This window comes from Pristis pectinata, chromosome 3, assembly GCF_009764475.1.
Source record: "Pristis pectinata isolate sPriPec2 chromosome 3, sPriPec2.1.pri, whole genome shotgun sequence".
NCBI lineage: Eukaryota > Metazoa > Chordata > Chondrichthyes > Rhinopristiformes > Pristidae > Pristis > Pristis pectinata.
In genome coordinates, this window is record NC_067407.1 from 119,876,370 (window position 1) to 119,898,915 (window position 22,546).

General features: G+C 39.5%; 2 protein-coding genes across 2 annotated transcripts in view; one reads left to right on the top strand and one right to left on the bottom strand.

Moving 5' to 3' along the window:
• The window catches only part of abcg8 (ATP-binding cassette, sub-family G (WHITE), member 8), a 40,940-nt gene extending 30,843 nt beyond the window's left edge, over nt 1-10,097 (bottom strand). Inside the window, 4 exon segments of the mRNA XM_052011256.1 lie at nt 1,051-1,289; nt 3,433-3,586; nt 9,713-9,823; nt 9,971-10,097. Coding sequence (XP_051867216.1) covers nt 1,051-1,289; nt 3,433-3,586; nt 9,713-9,823; nt 9,971-10,060 — 594 coding nt within the window. The 5' untranslated portion in view covers nt 10,061-10,097.
• A 429-nt stretch (nt 10,098-10,526) lies between these two features.
• abcg5 (ATP-binding cassette, sub-family G (WHITE), member 5) overlaps nt 10,527-22,546 on the top strand; it is a 30,308-nt gene continuing 18,288 nt past the window's right edge. Inside the window, exons 1-8 of the mRNA XM_052012943.1 lie at nt 10,527-10,686; nt 14,493-14,614; nt 15,326-15,462; nt 16,513-16,608; nt 17,484-17,616; nt 18,310-18,449; nt 18,900-19,029; nt 21,802-22,015. Coding sequence (XP_051868903.1) covers nt 10,529-10,686; nt 14,493-14,614; nt 15,326-15,462; nt 16,513-16,608; nt 17,484-17,616; nt 18,310-18,449; nt 18,900-19,029; nt 21,802-22,015 — 1,130 coding nt within the window. The 5' untranslated portion in view covers nt 10,527-10,528. The remainder of the gene's footprint in view (nt 10,687-14,492; nt 14,615-15,325; nt 15,463-16,512; nt 16,609-17,483; nt 17,617-18,309; nt 18,450-18,899; nt 19,030-21,801; nt 22,016-22,546) is intronic.

A 22,546-nucleotide genomic window follows, 5' to 3' on the forward strand; every position in this document is an offset into this window, starting at 1 on the left:
TAGATGGCACAAGAGTTATGACCTCATTAGAAAAGTCTTCAGAATGTCTGACATAATAAATGAAAACTGTCTGACTGGTGAAACAGAGGGTACTCTGTTTTACTGGAATGGTTTGGATTTGTGTTTCCTTGCACAACACTAAATGTGATCAATACTCAAACATGAAATAGAAAATGCTCAAACTTCCAGCCACAGCATCTCTCACACTCAGTACAAAATGAAAATATTGTACATGGAGATACTTAATAGATGCTAATTTAAATCTTGAAAAAAAATGCATAGCAGGTGATGATAGTGCAAGGGTGATGTTACTAGATTAATGATCCAAAAGTTTGAGCATTTGCAAAAGCTAGTCTTGGTAAGTGACCACAAAGCTATCAGATTTTTGTAAAAGATGCTATAGTTTCAACAGTGGCCTTTAGGGAAGAAAATCAATGCTCATTTCCAATTCTGGTACATATGTGATTTACTTGGCTGTGCATCAAATCATCATGCGTAACCTTTAAATAGATACTGTTGGCTGACTATCTGATGTTGCAAGATTACAACCAAGCCTGATTTTTTTTTGACAGCCAGTTTTTTCAGTTGTAAAAAAAACAAAAATTGACTCAGATTCCATGAGAGCAAATTTTTATTCAATATCTCAGATTTTTGCTGGTGATTTGTGAATTCTGTAAAGGTGAATATACGTTATCCAAACTGCTGTAATGCAGGGGTCACCTGTATACTTCACCTGCACCACTAAGGGAAACTGAAGCAAAAATCCTGGGTGATATTTTTTCCCTCTCCCTGGCAGAAAGATTAAAGCAGGAAATCAACTGAGAGTACAGATGGAAGCTGAGATCTTCATGTCTCTGTGACTCTCAGTCCCACACAGAGCACTGTTATTTTGGGAGTGTGTTCAGGAATAAGAAATAATACCTGGCATCAGACGGTGCAGAACAATGGGACAGAACAGTGAAATTAATTTTGCACTATACTAGCAAAGAGTCATTAATCACAGATGAAAGATTAACGTCCCTCTGTGTTTTAAATTCCTATGAACCTTACCCTTTTATTTCTCTGTTCTTCAGAGAAGTCTCTTGGAAGACGTAACTTTGCAACAAATGTGAATGTTTCTCTTACAGTGAGGTAGGGTAATAATCGGTCTTCTTGTCGCACATGTGCAATACACTTTTTAACCAGTTGCTTGTTGACTGGTGTTCCATTGATCAAAATTTTTCCAGATTTGATTTTCCCTCCTTCGTCTCTACAGGTGATGATGTCAAGTAAAGATGTCTTCCCACATCCTGTTTATCCATAAAGAGTCATGGGCACATAGATTCATATCCATCCATAAATTACAAAAAATAATTACTATCGTTTTACTTACTTTAAGGAGCAATTTAATTCTATTTCCAAGGTATTAATACAATAGTTTTCTGCAATAATAATGTTTTTTCTTTAAGAACCTAGTAATATATTGAACGTTAAGGGAGGGAACGATGGTATTACATCACTATCTGCAGGAAATAGCTGAGCGTGGATTAAAGATGGTAGGAATATCATGTCGATGCATTAACATTAGCAGAAGTCTGAAATTACTGCTCTAAAGCTCAGCAAATTGGGAGGTGGTCTAGTTAACAAAAGACATACAGAAGGTTGTGTCAATGAGCCTAAAAATTCTGGCCTGAAAAAATCCAATTCACAAAACTAACAGTATTTAGAATAACATAAAATAAAAGTCATTTTCCATATTTCAATTATTGGCTGAGCATTTAAAAAATTTTATACAAAAGGTTTTCTAGAGGGCAGTGACTCAGATAGAGCTAAAGTTTCTCAACTAAATGACCATTCTTCAGTTGCTAATACAGATAAGTATTGGCAGACTATTCAATCATTGATTAACCAAACCCAATTGTGTTGTCAACTAGACACTTATGCCTAGGAATTCATCCCCCTTCAGTAGCACTAAACACACACTCTGCAGTTGCATCAGACCACAGTACTCCACATCTAAAATCCATTCCATTCTAGAATGACTTTCTAAACAGCTACATTTCAATATGGTTCATGTCCATAGATCCCTCAAGGTTGCTGCGCAGGTCTATAGGGTTGTTAAGAAGGCATATGGTGTGTTGGCCTTCATTAGTCGGGGTATTGAGTTCAAGAGCTGCGAGGTGATGTTGCAGCTCTATAGAACTCTGGTTAGACTACACTTGGAGTATTGTGTTCAGTTCTGGTCGCCTCATTATAGGAAGGGTGTGGAAGCTTTAGAGAGGGTGCAGAGGAGATTTACCAGGATGCTGCCTGGATTGGAGAGCATGTCTTAGGTTGAGTGAGCTAGGGCTTTTCTCTTTGGAGAGAAGGAGGATAAGAGGTGACTTGATAGAGGTGTACAAGATGATAAGAGGCATAGATCGAGTGGACAGTCAGAGACTTTTTCCCAGGACGACAATGGCTAACACGAGGGGACATAATTTTAAGATGATTGGAGGAAGATACAAGGGGGATGTCAGGGGTAAGTTTTTTTTTACACAGAGAGTAGTGGGTGCATGGAACGCACTGCCAGCAAAGGTTGTGGGGCAGGTACATTAGGGACATTTAAGGGACTCTTAGATAGACCCATGAATGATAGAGAAATGGGGGGCTATGCGGGAGGGAAGGGTTAGATAGATCTTAGAGCAGGATAAAATGTTGGCACAACATTGTGGGCCGAAGGGCCTGTACTGTGCTGTTATGTTCTATGCTTTATGTTCTATTTCAAGAAAACATACCCAAAAAATGCCGATGTTAGAAACTTGAAACAAAAATAGCAAGTGCTGGAAGCATGTAGCAGTTCAAGCAGCATCAGTAGGCAAAGAAATAGAATCGGTACTTCTGGTCAAGGATACTTCATCACAACTGGAAAAATGAGAAGATGTGGGTTTTAAGTTGAAGAGAGGGAAAGCTGCAGAGAACAGAGTTTCTCTCGTCTCCAACTCCGAGTTGGAGACAGGAGAGAAACAAAAAACAAAATTGAAACAGCAATTTACAGACTTTCTTAAAAAAAGGGAAAGGGGCGGCAGGGGGAGGGGATGGTCTTGGGTTCTATCTATGCCACATTAATTGATCTCCATCATGGATACAGAAAGAATATTATTTGCTGTTGATGCCCAGGGAGGGGGGAAACTTCCTCCCACATCCCAAAGACTGGTCACTGTAAATTGCCCTGAGTGTGTGGTTGAGTGGCAGAATCTGGGGCAGTTGATGGAAACGTGGGGAGAATTAAGTTGAAAGGATAATTAGGGAGGGGAATGGGATTGCCTTGTGAACTAGCTCAGTGCTTTCCCACTTCCCAAATTAACATGCTCAAAACATGTGTCTTTTAATCACAAATGAATAACATGCATTTATATCACACAATTAGAAAATTGATTACAAAAACATAACATTAATTTTTATGATTCTTACCAGAACTCCCTATGATAGCCAACATCTGCCCACTTCTGACCTTAAGATTTAGATTTTTCAATGCTACTATTTGTCCATCTGAACTTTTCCATTCCCATGGCATTTGTAGTTCTGCCAGTTTTTCATACCAGGGGATCTGTGCTGCAGTATTAACCTGCAAATGGTAGCCAAGAAAAGCATATTAAAATGTTATCTTGAGATGATTTCCATACAACACTGTTTATTTTAAAGCACATCAGACTCTAGTAATGGCCCAGTTACTGTATGGTGTGACACTTGAGTCAGACTGATGAGGAATGTCCCATCAGTGTTTCAATTTAGCTGATCCTGGGCAGGACATTGGTGGGTTGCTGCAGTTGTATATTCTCTATGCCTTGACTAAGATGGAGAAAAAGAGCCGACACTCATTCCCCTGATTTCATTTTTGTTGCAATGTGTGTATATGTGATACTGGATCAGATAGGACGAGATTTGGCTAAATTTTCTCTTTATTAAAAAAAAGCCAGTCATTGACTGGGTTCTTGCATAAATTATAGTGGGCATATTGGGAGCAGCCATGGAACTATTGCCCATACTGTTTGACAGAAATATCTTCCAAAGTTTGTTAAAACTGATTGCCAGGTTCATCCATGAAGAAGGTAATGACAATGTGGAAATCTACTCCTACCTGAGGTAGTTTCTTCAGAAAATGAGAACAACGTATCCTACTTTTCAATTTTATTTCTAATGTACCATAAAAGGAGCTACATACATAAGCTAAAGATACTTTCTAATGTTTTCAGGAATTAATATTTACCATTTTAGACATCTTGATTTAGGAAATCCATTGCATATTAAAATGATGAGGATCATGATATTCTATTTCAAAATCTGATTTACAATTAACAGTTACATCTTTGATTTTTTTGATGTTATGAAAGTTGTTTATGGTATTAATTTAATGTGCTATCTTATAACATAATTGCTTGCAAAATCCATGAGTCCCAAAGACTCTATATGCAGTTTTACCATTGTGCCACCAGGTGACAGCAGGGGAAACTGAATTCCACATTATCACAAATCAATGCAAGAATGAGTACTTTTATGTTTTGTGATAGCTGGCAAATTACTTGAAATTAATCCTAGCTATCTATGATTTTCCAATAGAACCATAGAACAATACGGCACAATACAAGCCTTTCAGCCCACAATGTTGTGCCGCCCTTCAAACCACACCTAAGACTATCTAACCCCTTCCTCCCACATATCCCTTTAACTTAAATTCCTCCATATGCTTATCTAACAATCTCTTGAACTTGTCCAATGTATCAGCCTCCACCACCACCCCAGGCAGTGCATTCCATGCACCAACCACGCTCTGGGTGAAAAACCTCCCTCTGACATCACCCTTGAACTTCCCACCCATTACCTTAAAGCCATGTCCTCTTGTTTTGAGCATTGGCGCCCTGGGAAAGAGGCGCTGGCTGTCCATTCTATCTATTCCTCTCAATATCTTGTATACCTCTATCATGTCTCCCCTCATCCTCCTTCTCTCCAATGAGAACAGCCCTAGCTCTTTTAATCTCTCCTCATAATCCATACTCTCTAATCCAGGCAGCATCCTGGTAAATCTCCTCTGTACCCTTTCCAACGCCTCCACATCCTTCCTATAATGAGGCGACCAGAACTGGACACAGTACAAGTGTGGCCTAACCAGAGTTTTGTAAAGCTGCATCATCACTTTGTGGCTCTTAAACTCAATCCCCCAATTTATGAAAGCTAACATCCCATAAGCTTTCTTAACTACCCCATCGACCTGCGAGGCAATTTTCAATGATCTGTGGATATGAACCCCCAGATCCCTCTGCTCCTCTACACTGCCCAGAATCCTGCCATTTACCTTGTACTCTGCCTTGGAGTTTGTCCTTCCAAAGTGTACTACCTCACACTTCCCTGGATTGAACTCCATCTGCCACTTGTCAGCCCAGCTCTGCATCCTATCAATATCCCTCTGCAAGCTTCTACAGCCCTCTACACTATCCACAACACCACCGATCTTTGTGTCATCTGCAAACTTGCTAACCCAGCCTTCCACTCCCTCATCTAAGTCATCAATAAATATCACAAAAAGTAGAGGTCCCAGAACCGATCCCTGCAGGACACCACCAGTCACAGCCCTCCAATCCGAATGCACTCCCTCCACCACATCCCTCTGCTTTCTACAGGCAAGCCAATTCTGAATCCACACGGCCAAGCTTCCCCGGTTATCTTGGCCTCTGACCTTCTGAAGAAGCCTACCATGCAGAACCTTGTCAAACGCCTTACTAAAATCCATGTAGACCACATCCACTGCACTACCCTCATCAATCTTCCTGGTCACCTCCTCAAAGAACCCTATCAGGCTTGTGAGGCAAGATCTTCCCTTCACAGAGCCATGCTGGCTGTCCCTAATCAGTCCATGTTTCTTCCAGAGACAAGTGGTCATTTCTCAATGTTACTACTCAATAATAGTCTGATCTATTATACAGTCTTTCACTTTTGTGCTTGAGAATAGAAATGGGGGAAATCCTGGGCACTTCCTTGTGGATTTAAGTGGGACTCCTGTGGAAGGGATGAATGTTGTCACTTCTTCCAAGAAGTTAATCCTCACAGTTGGGAGGGTAATGATTTCCTCTGAACTACGTCTTTTCCTTGCTGACCTGAAAATTCAGGCATCTGCCTTGCTATATCTAGAGTAGCCCCTATGTCTTTGAATTGACAAAAATTTTCTGATCCAGGCAATTACAAAGGAAGACAAGGTTTAAAAAAATCAGGAGTTAAATTAATTAATTTATTTCATACTCGTCTATGAAACATTGTTTAAATAAAGCAAAAATAAATACATATCTAATATATTTTGGAGTTTAATTTTGATACTTTCCTTTTAATTTTGATTTGTTTTCACAGCCTTGTTGAAAATAGTTCACATGTCACAGAACACTTTAAATTTCTAAAACACTATTGATTTTGTCAGCAATGGATACATTATTCCACTGGAAATGCTATTGTCTATTTTCCACGGTACTTATTTGAAATTTGACCTAAGTAAATGTGACTAAAATAATTATATATAAATGAATTTTTTTTAAAACTATAGAGGTAAATCTGAAATAAAAACAGAAAAAGCTGGAAACATGTGGGAGATCAGACAGCATCAGTGGAGAGAGAAGCCAAGTTAATATTTCAGATTTGACATCATTCCTCAGAAATGGGAAGGAGAGAAACCATTTGGTATCAGGCCGCAAAGAGTATGGCAAGGGATGGATTGGACAACTGGAGTATTTCTGATTGGGTGAGGCCAGGGTTGTCCTGGGGATAAGCTAAAAATTGAGGTAATCTGGTCAATGGATTAATGGGAGCAGCTCGGGACATGCCCAACCAGTCTGGCTGTACTAATAAAGAGAGAAAATCTGAGCCACTGTCACAGATGGTTGACCTGGCCCTTTCTGATTCATACAAAGTGAGTTAACTGAAGTTGTAAAATCTGACATTGAGTCTGGAAGGCTGCAACATGTCCAGATAGAAGATGAAGTTCTGTTCCTCAAGCTTGTTATAGCATTGCAGGAGATCATAGACAGATAGTTCGGAATGGAGAATTAAAGGAGCAGGCAACACAGGCACAACCCTCCCCACCATCGAGGACATCTTTAAGAGGCGGTGCCTCAAGAAGGCAGCATCCATCATTAAGGACCCTCACCACCCAGGACATGCCCTCTTCACGTTACTACCATCAGGGAGGAGGTACAGGAACCTGAAGACCCACACTCAATGTTTCAGGAACAGCTTCTTCCCTTCTGCCATCAGATTTCTGAACAGTCCATGAACACTACCTTGTTATTCCTCTTTTGCACTATTTATTTATTTTTGTAACTTATAGTAATTTATATGTCTTTACGTCTTGCACTGTACTGCTGCCACAAAACAACAAATTTCACGACATAAGGTCAGTGATAATAAACCTGATTCTGATTCCTGCAGACCGAACACAGGTGCTCCATAAAGCAGCCATCTGACCTGCATTTGATTTCTCCAGTGTAGAGGACTCCTTACTGTGAACACCGAATGAGATACACAAGATTGGAAACAATGAAAATAAATCTCTGCTTCACCTGGAAGGACTGTTTGGATTGCTGTAAGGTGAGAAGGGAAGAGGTGAAAGAACAGGTAATGCATCCTGCAGTTTGCATACAATATGCCATAAGAGTGGCTGGTGTGCGCAGACACTTGACCAGGGAATCAAAAAGGGAACTGTCCATTTGAAATGCTAAAAGAGGAGTGAGGGGAAAGGAGATGTGTCCGGTGCTGAAATCTCTTGAAGGTGGTGGAAATTGTCGAGAATGATCTGTTGAATGCAGAGGCTGGTGGGGTGGAAGGCAAGGACCAAGGAAGCTCAATCCCTGCTCTGTCCAGAAGAGGGGGTGAGTGCTGAAGAACAGCAAAGAAATGAGATTAATTCAAGAACTTTGTTAATTATGCTAAAAATTTTACTCCTGAAATATAGCACTAAAATGCTATTTTGACATTCAAATACAATATGTTTAAATATCTGCAGCATTGCTAAGAACAGAAACCAAAAAATAGTATTTTTTCCCTTAACCTAATGAAATAAGAGCAACACACAAAACACCGGAGGAACTCAGCAGGTCAGGTAGCATCTATGGACTGGTCCAGATGAAGGGTCTCGACCCAAAACGTTGACTGTCCATTGTCCTCCATAGATGCTACCTGACCTGCTGAGTTCCTCCAGTGTTTTGTGTGTCGCTCCAAATTCCAGCATCTGCAGTCTCTTGTGTCTCCAATGAAATAAGAATTCAATCTACAGGAAAATCTTTCCAAATGTAAGTTTTAGGACAATGGTCAGCATCAACAAAGCTAGTCACAATGAATCAAGTTGTAAAATGCTTATAAGCAGTCAAATCAGTTTGACTGAAAAACAGTACTGGTGCCTGTTGTACAATGCTCCACAAATCAAAGCCTATTTTTGAGGAGACATTTCCCAATAGTGTATTATTGTGAAGTTGAGCAGCAGGGAAATAAAATTAAAGTGAGCAGTTAAATTTACACAATGCCCTTTTCCTTTCTTGGAAAAAATTTAAAGCCAAATAAGTATTTTTGAAGTTTTAATGGTTGTTATAATTTAGCCATTGACACCTGTATTCAGTTCACAGCAACAGAAATCACTAAAGGATGATACACCTGTATCTTCAGGCTGAAATTTTTTTTCAGCCTTTCACATCTCTCATTCAAAATTCCCATGTCACTAACTCCTGTAAATTCTGGTATAATACCACATGCTTTCCCATGGGAATCTGCAACTCCTGAATACAGGACCTATTCCCTGCTTGAGACAGCTGTTCCAAGCTTGAGACACAGTTCCTTATTATTAATGTTCAACATAGTCTTTAACAAAAAGTGTTGACTCTCTCAGTCATTTTTCCTTTATGGAAATTGGCTAAAGCCAGATGAATCCACAGTTATGAATAGAATACTACACGTGCTGGAAATCTGAAATGAAAAATGCTGTACGTGCTCAGCAGATCAGGCAGCAACCCTGGAGAGGGAGAGAGACAAGGTTAGTTCAGGTCAATGAACTTTCATCAGAACTCGCAGAACTTTCAACAACACTTCCTAATTCAAATGAAAGATCATTGCTTTGAAATGTTAACCCTATTTCTCTCACTACAATTCCTGCTTAACCCACTAAATTCAGAGCTGTTTTCATAACGTTCTACCATATATTATTTGGTTTCCTTGGTTAGGATTTGAGAATACAGGCACATCAGCATTCCACGTGGAACATATTTGGTTATTGATGCCTTCCTGTAAACAAGGAGCAGGCATGCCGTCCCAGAGAGGCAGTGTGTTACAAGGAAACGTTAGGATTGGGAAACGTTAGCACTCATGTCTCAAGGGCTTCTGAATACCGGTTAAGTGTTCGGAAAGAAGTCGGCAACTATCTCCTGCTGCATTTAGTTTCTCTACCATTAATAATGAACATTCAAGACCATTAATGGAGGGTGTTGTGTGTCTCTTGCTTTAGTTTGGTCGCAATGCCATCACCAAACAACCAAGTTTAAATGCCACGATGCAGACCTGAAATCATTTTGTCCAATATAACATTAAATCGCGATCAACAGTCTCTCGAAAATAAAGACATTAACATTAAAACTGTACTTCTATATTTGTTTGATGTAGAACAGCCTGAAGTAAATAGCTAGCGAACATTGAATCCAGATCTATCCGAACAAAAGATGTCACTTGCCTCATAACTAAGGTCCTGTACTTGGAGGAGGTTGGGTTTGCCACTGTAAGTGAAGTAAAGGCTGCTTTCTTCCTCCAACGTACAGAACACTTGATCTTGGAGATGGCCAGTCTAATTCAAAAATACAACGGAAAGAAACTAAAATTGAAATCAAATAGTTATATCCCGTAAAGAATAGAAATCAATAAAACTTAAAATTGTTAAAATCCAAACATGACAGAGTTCTGGGCAGTTTCAGCTCAGGGTTGGGTCACTCACATTGGGCTGGACTGTCTCCATGCTTTTGGTCAGGATGCTTGAGGGACGATTGGATTCTGCGGACCTCGGAAAACGTGAACTTTGCCCCATAGGCAGTCAAATAAATAATTAAACCACGGTGGTGCGCAGACGGGTGGATGGGTTTTCATTGTATGAGCAATGACCTCTGAGACAGTGCAGCTGTGCGTGGGAGTTGTGGGTCTCAAGGGATCCTTGATACAAAGGTCGACAGACCGGACCCGCCCCGGGTTCCAAGGGTCGACAGACTGGACTCGACCCGCCTCGCATCCGCTCCGGGCTCCAACGGTCAATAGACCGGACTCGACTCGACTCGACCCGACTCGACCCGACTCGCCTCGCCTCGCATCCGCCCCGCATCCGCCCCGGGCTCCAACGGTCGACACACCCCCTCCACTTGTTGAACTTCCCTACACATTGGGGTTGGTGAGAGGCGGGGAGAAAGGCGGCGGAATCCCTTCCTATAGTGTTGCTTAAATGCATATCTGGATACTTTTAAACATTTTCTTTGTGATTTAAATTATACTTTGTGTTGGAAGTATGAGCTGCTTGGAAGTAACAGGCGGAGGAATCTCGTCAGGGAACGTGTCTCCTCCGAACAGCGTGTGCGGTGACCTGCAAACACGAACCCCCGATTCTCCGGGAAAAGCAGAAGCGAATTGCACGGTCTGTGTAAACCACCTCAGCTACACTGTCAGGTAAACACACTCCTCCCTCTCAACTTTTGGGGGGTGGCTCCGGTCCAAATGTCAATAAGTAACTTCAGATCAGGTCATTCCGAAGAAAAGTATCCTTTCGGAAAGCACTGATTGCATTGTGAACGAAAAGCAAAAACAAAACTATCCGCCGATCCTGGGTTGCAATAAGAACAGGGAATGTTGGACATTCTCAGCAGGTCAGGCAAAATGTATGGAGCGAGACACAAGAGCCTGCAGATACCGGAATCTGGAGCAACAAACAATCTGCTGGAGGAATTCGGTGGGTCGAGTAGTATCTGTGGGAGGAAAGGAAGCATTGATGATCCGAAACGTCGACAGTTCCTTCCCCCACGGATGTTGCTTGAGCCGTTGAGTTCCTTCAGCAGAGCGTTGTATGGAGATCAATTCTGATGAATGGTCATGGACCTTGTGTCTCTCTCCACAGATGCTGCCTGACCAGCTGAGTATCTGCTTCCTGAGCATATAGTGCAAACTCAGTTGAATTGTTTGAACTTAGAAAGTGTTAAGATGGATCACATTGCAATAAAACTCTGACAATCCTGACTGGGAAATCCTGATGAATCGGTATCTAGCTCTCCCAGTGCTAATTAGAACATAGAACAGTACAGCCCAATATGGGCCCTTCAGCCCACGATGTTGTGCTGACCTATATGAACCTACTCTATGATCAATCTAACCTTTCCCTCCTACACAGCCCATAACTCTCCATTTTTCTTATGTCCATGTGCCTATCTAAGAGTCTTTTAAATGTCCCTACTGTATCAGCCTGTACCACCACCCCTGGCAGTGCATTCCACTCTCTGTGCAGGAAAAAAACTGCCTCTGACATCCCCCTAAACTTTCCTCCACTCACCTTAAATGGATGTCCTCTAGTATTGGCCATTGCCACCCTGGGGAAAAGTTGCTGGCTGTCCACTCTATGCCTCTCATAATCTTATACACCTCTATCAAGTCACCTCTTATCTTGCATCACTCCAAAGAGAAAAGTCCTAGCTCACTCCATCTTTCCTCATAAGACATATTCTCTAATCCCGGCAGCATCCTCTGCACCCTCTCGAAAGCTTCCACATCCTTCCTATAATGGGGCAACCAGAACTGAAAACAATACTCCAAGTGTGGTCTAACCAGAGTTTTATAGAGCTGCAACATTACTTTGCAGCTCTAGAACTTAGTCCACTGACTAATGAAGGCCAGTACACCATATGCCTTCTTAGCCACTCTATCAACTTGCGTGGCAACTTTGAGGGATCTATGGACTTCAAGATCCCTCTGTTCCTCCACACTGCTAAGAATCCTGCCATTATCCTTGTACTCTGCCTTCAAGTTCAATCTTCCAAAGTGTTATCACTTCACACCTGTCCAGATTGAACTCCATCTGCCACTTCTCCACCCAACTCTGCATCCTGTCTATATCCCATTGTAACCTATGATAACCTTCTGCACTATCCACAATACCTCCAACCTTTGTGCTATCTGCAAACTTAACAACCCATCCCTCCACTTCCTCATTCAAGTAATTTATAAAAATCACAAAGAGCAGGGATTCCAGAACAGATCCCTGCAGAACACCACTAGTCACTGACCTCCAGACAGAATACTCTCTATCTACTACCACCCTCTGCCTTCTGTGGGCAATCCAATTTCGAATTCATGCAGCCAAGTCTCCATTGGATCTCATGTCTCATGACTTTCTGGATGAGAGTCTTGCGCTCCCTTCCAATTCACCATGATCCCCTCCTTTCCCCAGGGCTCAGGTTTCTATGTTCCCTTCTTCACCTTGGGGCTGATGTTCCCTGCTTCCTTCTGACTCACTGGGTCCCAAGTTTCCATCCTCTTTTCCAACTCATGGAGTCCCCAGTTCCTGTACTCTGTTCTGACTCACTGGATCCCTATTTCCTGTACTCCGTTCCAACTCACTGGGTCCCCATTTCCCAGGCTCTTTTCTAACTCACCTGGGCTCTGGTTCCTGTCTTCCCTTGCATTCACAAGGCACAGATTTTCCAGGTTCCCTTTCATTCACCAAGACACCGATTCACTGACTGGGACCCAGGATCCCTGTGCTCTGTTTAAACTCACCTACATCTGAATGCTGTGCTCCCTTGAAACTTACCTGGTTCTATTTTCCATGCTCTCTTGAAATTCATTTTCTGTTTCCATTGCTTTCTTGAAAGTTACTTGTGCACTCTTTAAACGTATCGGGTTCACTGGGGAAAAAAATTCTGCTGTGTAACATTTAGAAAAAGTGAATTAAAGATGTATTGGGGTATTAATAGAATGACATCCAAAAGTTTGGAAAATCACCCCCAGCAGCACCATAGTCCCAAGCATGCTGGACTAAGGGAATTTTATGGTATAACTATTACGAATATGTATTTACCAGCATGTAAAAGCATTTACCTATGAATGTATTCTTTGTTCATGTGTTGCAGACAAAAGATTTTTAAATACCATAACCTAATAAATGGTTAACAAATTTTATAAAATACAATGTAATTTAAGGACAAAAGACATCAATCTTAGTTAACAATAGATATTAATATCTCCATAAATATATCTCTAATTCCATACAGATTAAATAAAGACAGGAAGAGGACAACAGGTCAATCAATATGAAAAATAATAATTAGTTTCATCTCTTCAAATGAGTAAAAAAAAATTCACCATTACTGGACGTACCAAAGAACTTCACAACCATATACCACTTCTTTGCAGGGGTATATACAAGAGTTTTGCCCCAAATGCTAACATTTTCTTTCACACGCAGGTTTACTACCTGCAGCTACCAATATTTTCTTATTTTCTTTCTGATTTTCAGTATGTTCATCATCTTTATTTATTTCTGTATAAATATAATGTTTATTTATATAGCAAGAAGAAAAAGAATTATCTTTACAGCTTGAAAAAATGAATGAATAAAAAATCTGTGAATTACCATATAACAATCCAGGTTGTACTGAAGTAGTGCAAATCTTTACTGAAAAAGGTGTCTCAACAATCCCATGTTGGACAATTCCACAAAATTTGCACTAATTACACAACCCCTTTAAGAAATAAATTGGTACATAAAAGGTTTATTTTAAACATTTTTTCTGCTCCTTGTGGGTCATGCTCAAAATTGCTGTCAAATTAGCAGTTTGAGTAGGTAGGAAATGGAAACATTCACCACTGATGCGTTAAATAATGTTGATTTGTGGTGAAAGCAGAAATGAAAATTTTCTTAGTAGCTAAAGATGCATGCCTGATTTAGGATACTGGTGCTAAGAATAAACTGTAAGATGTCCTCTGTCAGGTACTAGGTTAGCACAAGTAAGTGATCTATCTGTAAGCAATTAGACTACTGGTTCAGAAGCCATGCATTATTGAAGCTGCACTTACATTTTCCACCCTGCTTGATCATATAGAGTTAAAGAGTCATAAGACACTCAGAAAACCAAGTCCACACCAACCATTTACAAGCACCCATTTACAATCATCTCATTTTATTCTCTCCACATTTCCATCAACTCCTCCCCAGATTCTACCACTTTACAGTACAAATTAACCTATCAACCAGCACATCTTTGGGATGGGGAAGACACCAGAGCAACTGGAGGAATCCATGTGTCACAGGGAGATCATAGGCAGCACTGGAAGTCAGGATTGAACCCAGACTGCCGGAGCTATGATGCAACAGCTGTTCCAGCTGTGCCACTGTGCAACTGAGGGTGGAGTGGACAATAATGAATTTGGAAAACTGTTATGATTTAATGCCTGTCTATTGCCTTTTGTTTAATGTGTTCTTGCAGTGAGAGAGTTGGCCCTTGGTGGGATCTACAGTTGTACCTTAAAAAGTGGACAAGGCATATCCTGAAGGATGTTTCATTTTATGTGGAAAGTGGACAACTTATGGGAATTTTAGGAAATTCTGGTAATAAATGTTTGGATGTTGAAAAAAATCATTTTGTACCTCTTGTTTATTATTGCTTTTGTTTTAGTTTGCCTCGTATTTTACTCATTCTCTTGAGGTTTACTCCTCCAAACTAAGTCTGGTTACTGCCAGCGCCATTCTATTTGTAGATTTTTGCAAATGGATAATACTTCTGTGATCAGCTTCTTCCCCCATTGCCTAATTTAACCTATCTCTTTAAGGAATTCCTTGGTTCTGGTTGCCATTTTCCCCGACAAATTCTTAGAGGTCAGGAACTGGTGACTGAATCATGAATACAAACAATATTTTATAGCATAAAGGTATAACATTACACTGCTCAAATGCAATGCTTTATATAAAATATTACATTTGGCAATATGCAAATAATTTAAACTGAATCTTAAGCACTTTTGAAAACTATCCATGATTTTCAATGCAGTTTGGCCAGATTAAAGAGTAGGGTTTTTTTAATTTTTGCTACCATTTTGCCTCAGTGCTTGCCTGTTATCTGGCTAGGATCAGCACTCTCAGCATGGATTGAGAATTTGAGTTGAACCCACCTCATCTGGTAGCCCATCAGACTATCCTGCCAGGTTGATGGGCAAATTGATATAAAAAGCATAAAGGATTTAATTATTTTATTTTGACATATCAATAATTTTTTTGATTTTATTTTGTTAAAAGCACCTTAGTGATAATTTTATGTTTTAGGGTCTGGGAAGACTACTCTATTGGATGCAATTGCAGGAAGATTATGTGGGCCACCAAACCTAATTGGTGATGTGTATGTGAATGGGTGCAAACTTAAAAAGGAAGATTTTCACAACTGCTTTTCCTATGTCTTACAGGTAATGATAGTGCCATAAATATTTTAAACTACATCCTTGTAACAATGTGTATTCTGCTGTAATATTTTGATGTACTAGATTTATATTCTGATCCAAGGAAGGAACAATGTGATTGCCTAGAAAGGGGGCAATGAAATTTCACTATATTGATTCCTGGAATGAGAAGCTCGTCTGTGGGGAATATGCTTATATTGTTTGGAGTTCAGAAAAATCGGAAGTGTTCTCTTTAAAATTTGGTTCTCTGTATTTGGTTAAGAATGTGTATGGTGCAGGGAGACTAAATTTCAGGATCTTATGATGTTACTGCAGCAATTCCAGAAATAGAAGAATCCCATTTAAACAATTCAGATAATAAAAAAAATTGCTACAAGACAATGTATCTTTACAGCCCAGTATCTTGATAATTTGTAGAAGTTCACAGGTCAAAAGGGAAACCTTTGCCACCTTATTTTTAGTTGTATCATTTGCCTTGATGTAACATTCTTGACTTTTTAAGACAGTAGAAGAAAGAATTTGCTGGACTGTGACTAAGGCTATAGCATGTTAAATGATAAATGTTAATGGGACAGTAGTGCAAGCTTGATTTTTCTTTCTTGGAATGATAGATTAACCTTTATTTCTTTTGAACAGACGTTTCAGAGGTAATGGTGATGTTAAGGTTTTCTTTCGTATTACTGAAACGTTGCTCAGCTAATCTGGAGTGCTAGTTAATGACACATTTGAAAAATATATTCATGAATGGGACTCTTTACATGGTTTGGTAATGAATTATACAGATAGCTCAGAAAAATATGCTACATCTGGCATTTGTGCCCATGTTCAAGAAAAAAGAAAAATCAATCAATAGTTGTTATTGCAGCTTATTATCTGATTGCTCATAATGGAATATGTGTGAGTGTCTGCTGAACTTGATCACAGTGAGATTTTGAGGTTGAAGAGCCTGCTAGTGACCATAGTCTAGACGATGGTGACCAACAGGCTTTTCAAGTAGATAACAATTAATCATTTTATGATGAATTTTCAAGGTGAACTCACTCGTTTGTTTTTCAGAGTGACAATTTACTCAGTTACCTTACAGTAGAGGAAACACTGATGTACACAGCTTTGCTCACACTTTGTGGAAATACTAATGCCATCAAAAAGAAGGTACGTTTACTTTTCAAATCTGGGTTAATCCAAATAATTTGTGAAATGATATTGTCAGTGGTAACATATGGATATACATATGCTATTTGTATGATAATTCAGTCTTATTACCCCAGTCTCTCAAAGTGTTATCCTTGCAGAATTCCAGTATTTTCCAGTTCCTACCAAGCATGCACTCACAACAAAAACTGGTGTTTCCTTTGACCTTTTTGGGTATTTCAGTAAAAGAGCTCATAAGTATAATTATTGAAGGAAATGAATTTGTCACACTGGTATAAAATCATTGAAGATTTGAGTTGAAAACATAGGAGCAAAGCTGAGAGAAGTTTACCTGGAACCAAATTGGTGCTATACTGACCTGAGAAATTTATATACCATTTTTCCTAGCCTCAGGTTATCCCTGAGAAGGGCATGAATCTACAACCTTCTGAATAAAAGGCAAGACAACTAATAGCTGCATTTGATACCTGAAATGGCCTTTGCCAACAATATATGGATCTTTGCACACTCTCTGGCAGTCTGCAAATTTTAATCCCATATTAATTTTATTGAACTATTATATCAACTCATAAAAAGCTATTATTCCTTTTTACACGATCATATGGTTTAGTACTCTAATCTTTCACTTCATGCTTTTCACATATTGATGTGATTTCCCTTGCAAAAATGTTAGAGGGGTAAGGTTGATAGGTTTGAAAAACACTGACAATTTCATTGAAAATCAATGAAAATCCGACTAAGGGTCTTTGACTGGAAACGTTGACTCTGTTTCTCTTGCCACAGATGCAGCCTGACCTTCTGAGTATTTCCAGCATTTTCTGTTTTTATTTTACCAAAAAATGTCATTAATTGGTCTTGTGTATTGGTGTCTACAGGTGAAATCTGTCATGTTAGAGCTTAGCCTAGGCCACATAGCCAATCATGTGATTGGTGGCCGTGTGTTTCGAGGAATTTCAGGTGGCGAAAGACGTCGGGTCTCTATTGCAGCGCAGCTTCTCCAAGATCCCAGTAAGACTGGATATAAAATAGTTTCAATCTACTTTTACCTTGGTGCAGTGAAATTGTTATTAGGATAAATATTTTTTAAAATCCTACATTTTAGAAGAGCATAAAAATTTGCATTTGTATAGAACCTTTAATGATCATGGGCCATCTGAATGCAAGGTTCTGATGAGTTATACAGGAATTAATGAAGGCAGGAATCAAGAGAATGATTCTTATGGCAGTAATGCAAAACTATCTGAGTGATTTTTCAAAAAAAGTAGTATTCTAATTAGTGTTTTAAATTCAAATATAATAACAGGAAAGATGAATTCCACTCTGAGCACACAATAGTTGGCCATAATTTTTTAACAATTTAATTTTATCATTTATGTGTGATTAATATTTGTTTATTTGATCAGCATATTCCTTTTCTTGGTGTTTAATTATGTACTGGGACTTAAATGTACATTCTCTGGAGATTTTGTATTATGACGAAATTATTTTTTATGCTGCTGTTTAATTTTTCATACAATTATGACAACTGGATACTAAGCATTGGTTGGAATGCAATTATTTAAATTTGAGCTATCTTGGAGAAAAGCCAATCTTCTTGCATTATAAGTATTGAAAACACTATTGCATGGGACAAGGAAATCTGGGTTTTTCTGAGGAAGTGTATGTTATATTTCAATATATGTCATTTTTTTTAAAAACCAGAAGTCATCTTACTTGATGAACCAACCACAGGTCTCGATAGTATGACGTCCAACCAGATTATTGGTTTACTTTCAGAACTAGCTCACAAAAATCGAATAGTCATCCTATCAATTCATCAACCGAGGTCAGAGCTTTTCAAGGTAAGCATGCTGTCAATGTCATTAATTAAGGCTTGCTAAATTTGGAGGATGGAAGGATTAACACGATTTCAATGAAAAAATGCAGAATCAACTCACTTACCTGGGACAGGGCGCTGAAATAATTGGGACGGGGTCTGCTTGGAAAATGGTGTGCTTTTTGGATAAAAATCCTAAACTTGCTGTCAGAAAGAAAAATTTCATCCTAAGCCTACAAAAATAGACATACTTTCATAAGAAATAAAAAGGAAAAAAATGTAACTGTTGGAAGTCAAAAAAGAAGTGGACATAATGGCAATGCACAACTCCTCCACTAGGATCTGAAAGATGAAGCTGTGCTAATGCTTTGGGAACATTCCTACATTTTCTGTACTTATCTCAATTGCATGAGATTTTGTTTTGTTAGCGTACATGTTCAGTTTAGAACCACTTCATTTTTGCAAATTTCTCAAGTTGTTTGACAGGATTGCCATAATGAGCTGTGGAGAGTTGGTGTTTTGTGGTGGAACTGAAGATATGGTAGAATTTTTTAGCAGTTGTGGCTACCAGTGTCCTGAATACTGCAACCCATTTGATTTGTACGGTATGTAATCTTTCTTGCATGTCTTACACAGAAAAGGGGGAAAAATCATGAACATTGTAAACTGAAAGTCAATACCTCATCACACTAGGCATGGTAGCAGCTTTGAAAAGAGAAATCTAGGCTAAAATAAAAGTTTTACACAACAATATAGCTCTTTCTCTATTGGTTACTGATTCATCTTTTCACTTTTTGTATCAAATATTACTTATTTAAAAAGTGTGAAAAATCCATAAAAACTTAGTTTTGTATCATACTTTTAAGGAAGGAAACTATTCCAAGGTGCTTCAGTGCAGTGCATTTGGACATTGAGCCAAGGGTAATACAAAGAGGGAGGCTAAATGTAGGCTAGAGAGATTACTTTTACGATGAACTAGAAAAGTGTATGGGAGGCAAAGGGACAGAGGAGTTTAAGGAAAGAATTGTAGAATGTTTAAACGTACAGGATTTTTAAAAGACATTTGAACATGGACTTAGATAGGAAAGGCATAGGGAGATATGAGTCTAATGCAGGTAAATCAGCATAGATAGGCATCACAGGTGGCATGGATGAGGAGAGCCAAAAGGGCTTGTTTCTGTGTTGTATGATTTTATGATTCTATAACATGGGGCCTCTATATTAAGACACAACAGTAAACTATAAAAGGAGGGATCGCCTCTGCCTGAAGATCATTGCAAATGCTTGTATTCATCCTTGTCTTTAGCACTCATATGCCTGCCATTTTTGAGAATGGGAATATTCTTGGAGCCTTCTCCTCCTGTTAGCTGTTTAATTGTACACCACCATTCATAATTAGATGTGTTAAGACTACACAACTTCAATCTGATCCATAGAAAAGAATACTGCCTATGCTGTGAATCTGAGATAGTAACATGCCATGTCGCACCCATGGTGAGAGAAGGAGAACTAATGTTCTAGTGCACCTGTGTGAGTGTTGGGGGAGGGCACTTATAATCATGGGCATGCATCTGCAAATTTTAATAATAGGTTTCAGGCACCACTGAAGGGTCATTCCAGTTTTCTGCAGTGGAGATGTGCAAGGGATCAGGGAGTGGAGAGAGAACCTGTGTCTAGAGGGTAAGGATCAGGTCACCAAGTGAGGGTAAGCAAGGGGATGGGCAGGAGATTGGTTGGGGAGATGCAGGATGGGTGGTACAAGAACTGGGGTCATGGATCAGAAATTTGGGGAATTGATCAGTTAAGTGGTCAGGGTGAGAGAGGGGTATAGATCGGAGCCCCCCACCCCCACCCCCACCCCCCAGGACCTCAGAATGAGGGGAAAGGTAAAGGTGAGCAGTTCAGGAGGAGATTCATGGATCATGCATTTAGGTGCTGCGATTGTCCTCATAGGGATTAATTGGACGACTGGAGAAATTCAGTGCCGATTTGGGAGGTGGAAATTATTACAAGGGATTGGAAGGTGAGGAACTTCAGAGGGTTTGGGAGACTGGTAACAATGTCATCATGTGCTCAATTAATATGCAAATTGCACCAGACAGACAAGGGAGGTGTACACCAGGAAATGTCTGGTCAAATCTCTGAAGAGACTCAGAACAACCTGGAAATTGTATTTCACATCGGGAAGCATTACTTTATTTTCAGTGGCAAAAGGCTGAAAACAGTAGGATCTGGTAAATGTTTCAGGTTATTGACCTCCTATCACAACTTTGTTAGACAGTGAGTGCTATTGAAAAGTGCACACACTTTCAGTATTGAGAAGTGCAATCAATTTGATCACCTCTAGCTGTGCAGTGCCGGTGGTGGAGACTGGATGCCATTCTCCTTGAAACAGCTGACACAGCTCCACACATGCTGTTGAATGCTGAACATCATACAATTTTTAAGCAAAGGAAGGAAGTCAATTCATAGAGCTTGTAATTAATAGTACAGTGATAAGAGCTTTCTTTGCCAACTGTCAGTCAATTTTACCTTTAGTGCTAATTCAGATTGATTAAAAATTGTGTTCTTCGTGTAGGGTGTCACAAACTCCCAATTTAATACACCTTGCATTATATTTAAAAGTAGACTGAAACATTAAGATGTGTAATAATTAGTTCTGCAATAGAACACAAATGGAAATGCACAGAATGGGAACAAAATGTTGAACTTAATGATTTTAGCTATGATTGCATAGACAATTTTCATTAGTTTACACAATTTCAGTGACAGAACCTTTCAAGCAATATTAAATTTACTTCCTTAAAATTGGTTGTCCATATACGAGAAGACATAACCCTCAGCACACCATAGGAAGGATGTTTTTGTACTGGAGAGAGTGCAGATTCACCAGGATGTTGCCTAGATTGGAGCATCACGGTTGTAAAGAGTGGACTGGGTTTGTTTCCCCAGGGGCAGAGAATGACCTGATAGAGGTATATAAAATTATGCGGGGGATAGTTTAGGTAGATAGAATCTTTTTCCCCAAAAGGGCATAGCTTTAAAGTGAGAGGTAAGTTTTGAGAGATCTGAGGGGGATTTTTTTCCACACAGAGAGTGGTCCGCATCTGGAATGTGCTGTATGAGGAGGTGGTGAAGGTAGATACTCTCACAACATTTAAGAAGCATCTATGCAAGCACTTGATTCATAAAGACATATAAAACAAAGGGGATTAGTATAGGTGGGTGCAACAGGTGGTGTAGAAATGGGGGGTGAAGGTCTGTTTCTGTGCTGTACAATTCCATGATTCTTTGACCCTATGACAGGCTTAACATTAGTTTGATACAAACTGAACTGTCCATTTGCACAGCTGTTAACTTGTTGTTAAAACTTTCAGTGGACCTGACATCTGTTGACACCAGAAGTAGAGAGCGGGAAATTGAAACCTACAGCAGAGTTCAAGAAATTTTATCATCATATCGAAATTCAAGAATATTTAACAATGTTCTGGTGAATATTAATGCTGCAGAGAAAACAAAACAGTCAACATCCATTCCTTTCAAGAACACAGCTTCTCCAAGCACACTCTTTAAACTTTGGATACTAATCAGGTAGAACATCTACAAAAACATCTTCCACCAAATGTTGTATATGACAGCATTTATTCCATTTGTAATTTATTTTTAAATAGATTGGGTATTGAGATTGTGCAGTTGTAGAGATGGCACTAACTCACCAAAAACCTATTCACTGATGTCGAGTTTGGGTCTCACCAGGACTATTCTACTCCAAATATTCTCACAGGCTTGGAACAAGTAAAGAGCTGAATTGTAGAGGTGGGCTGAGGGTGACTGCTCTTGCTCTTGACATCAAGGCAACAGTTGACTGAATGTGGCATTAAGGCACCTGATAAAACTAATGGGCATCCAGGGAAAATCACTCCAATGGTTGGAGTTTTATCTCGCACAAAGAAAAATGGTTGAGGATATTGAAGGTGAATTATCCCAGGTCCTGGACATTGTACGAGTTTCTCAAGGCAGTGTCCTGGGCCCAGTCATCTTCAGCTGCTTCATCAATGACCTTTTTTCCATCATAAGGCCAGAAGTGGGGATGTTTGCTCATAATTGCATAATGTTCAATTC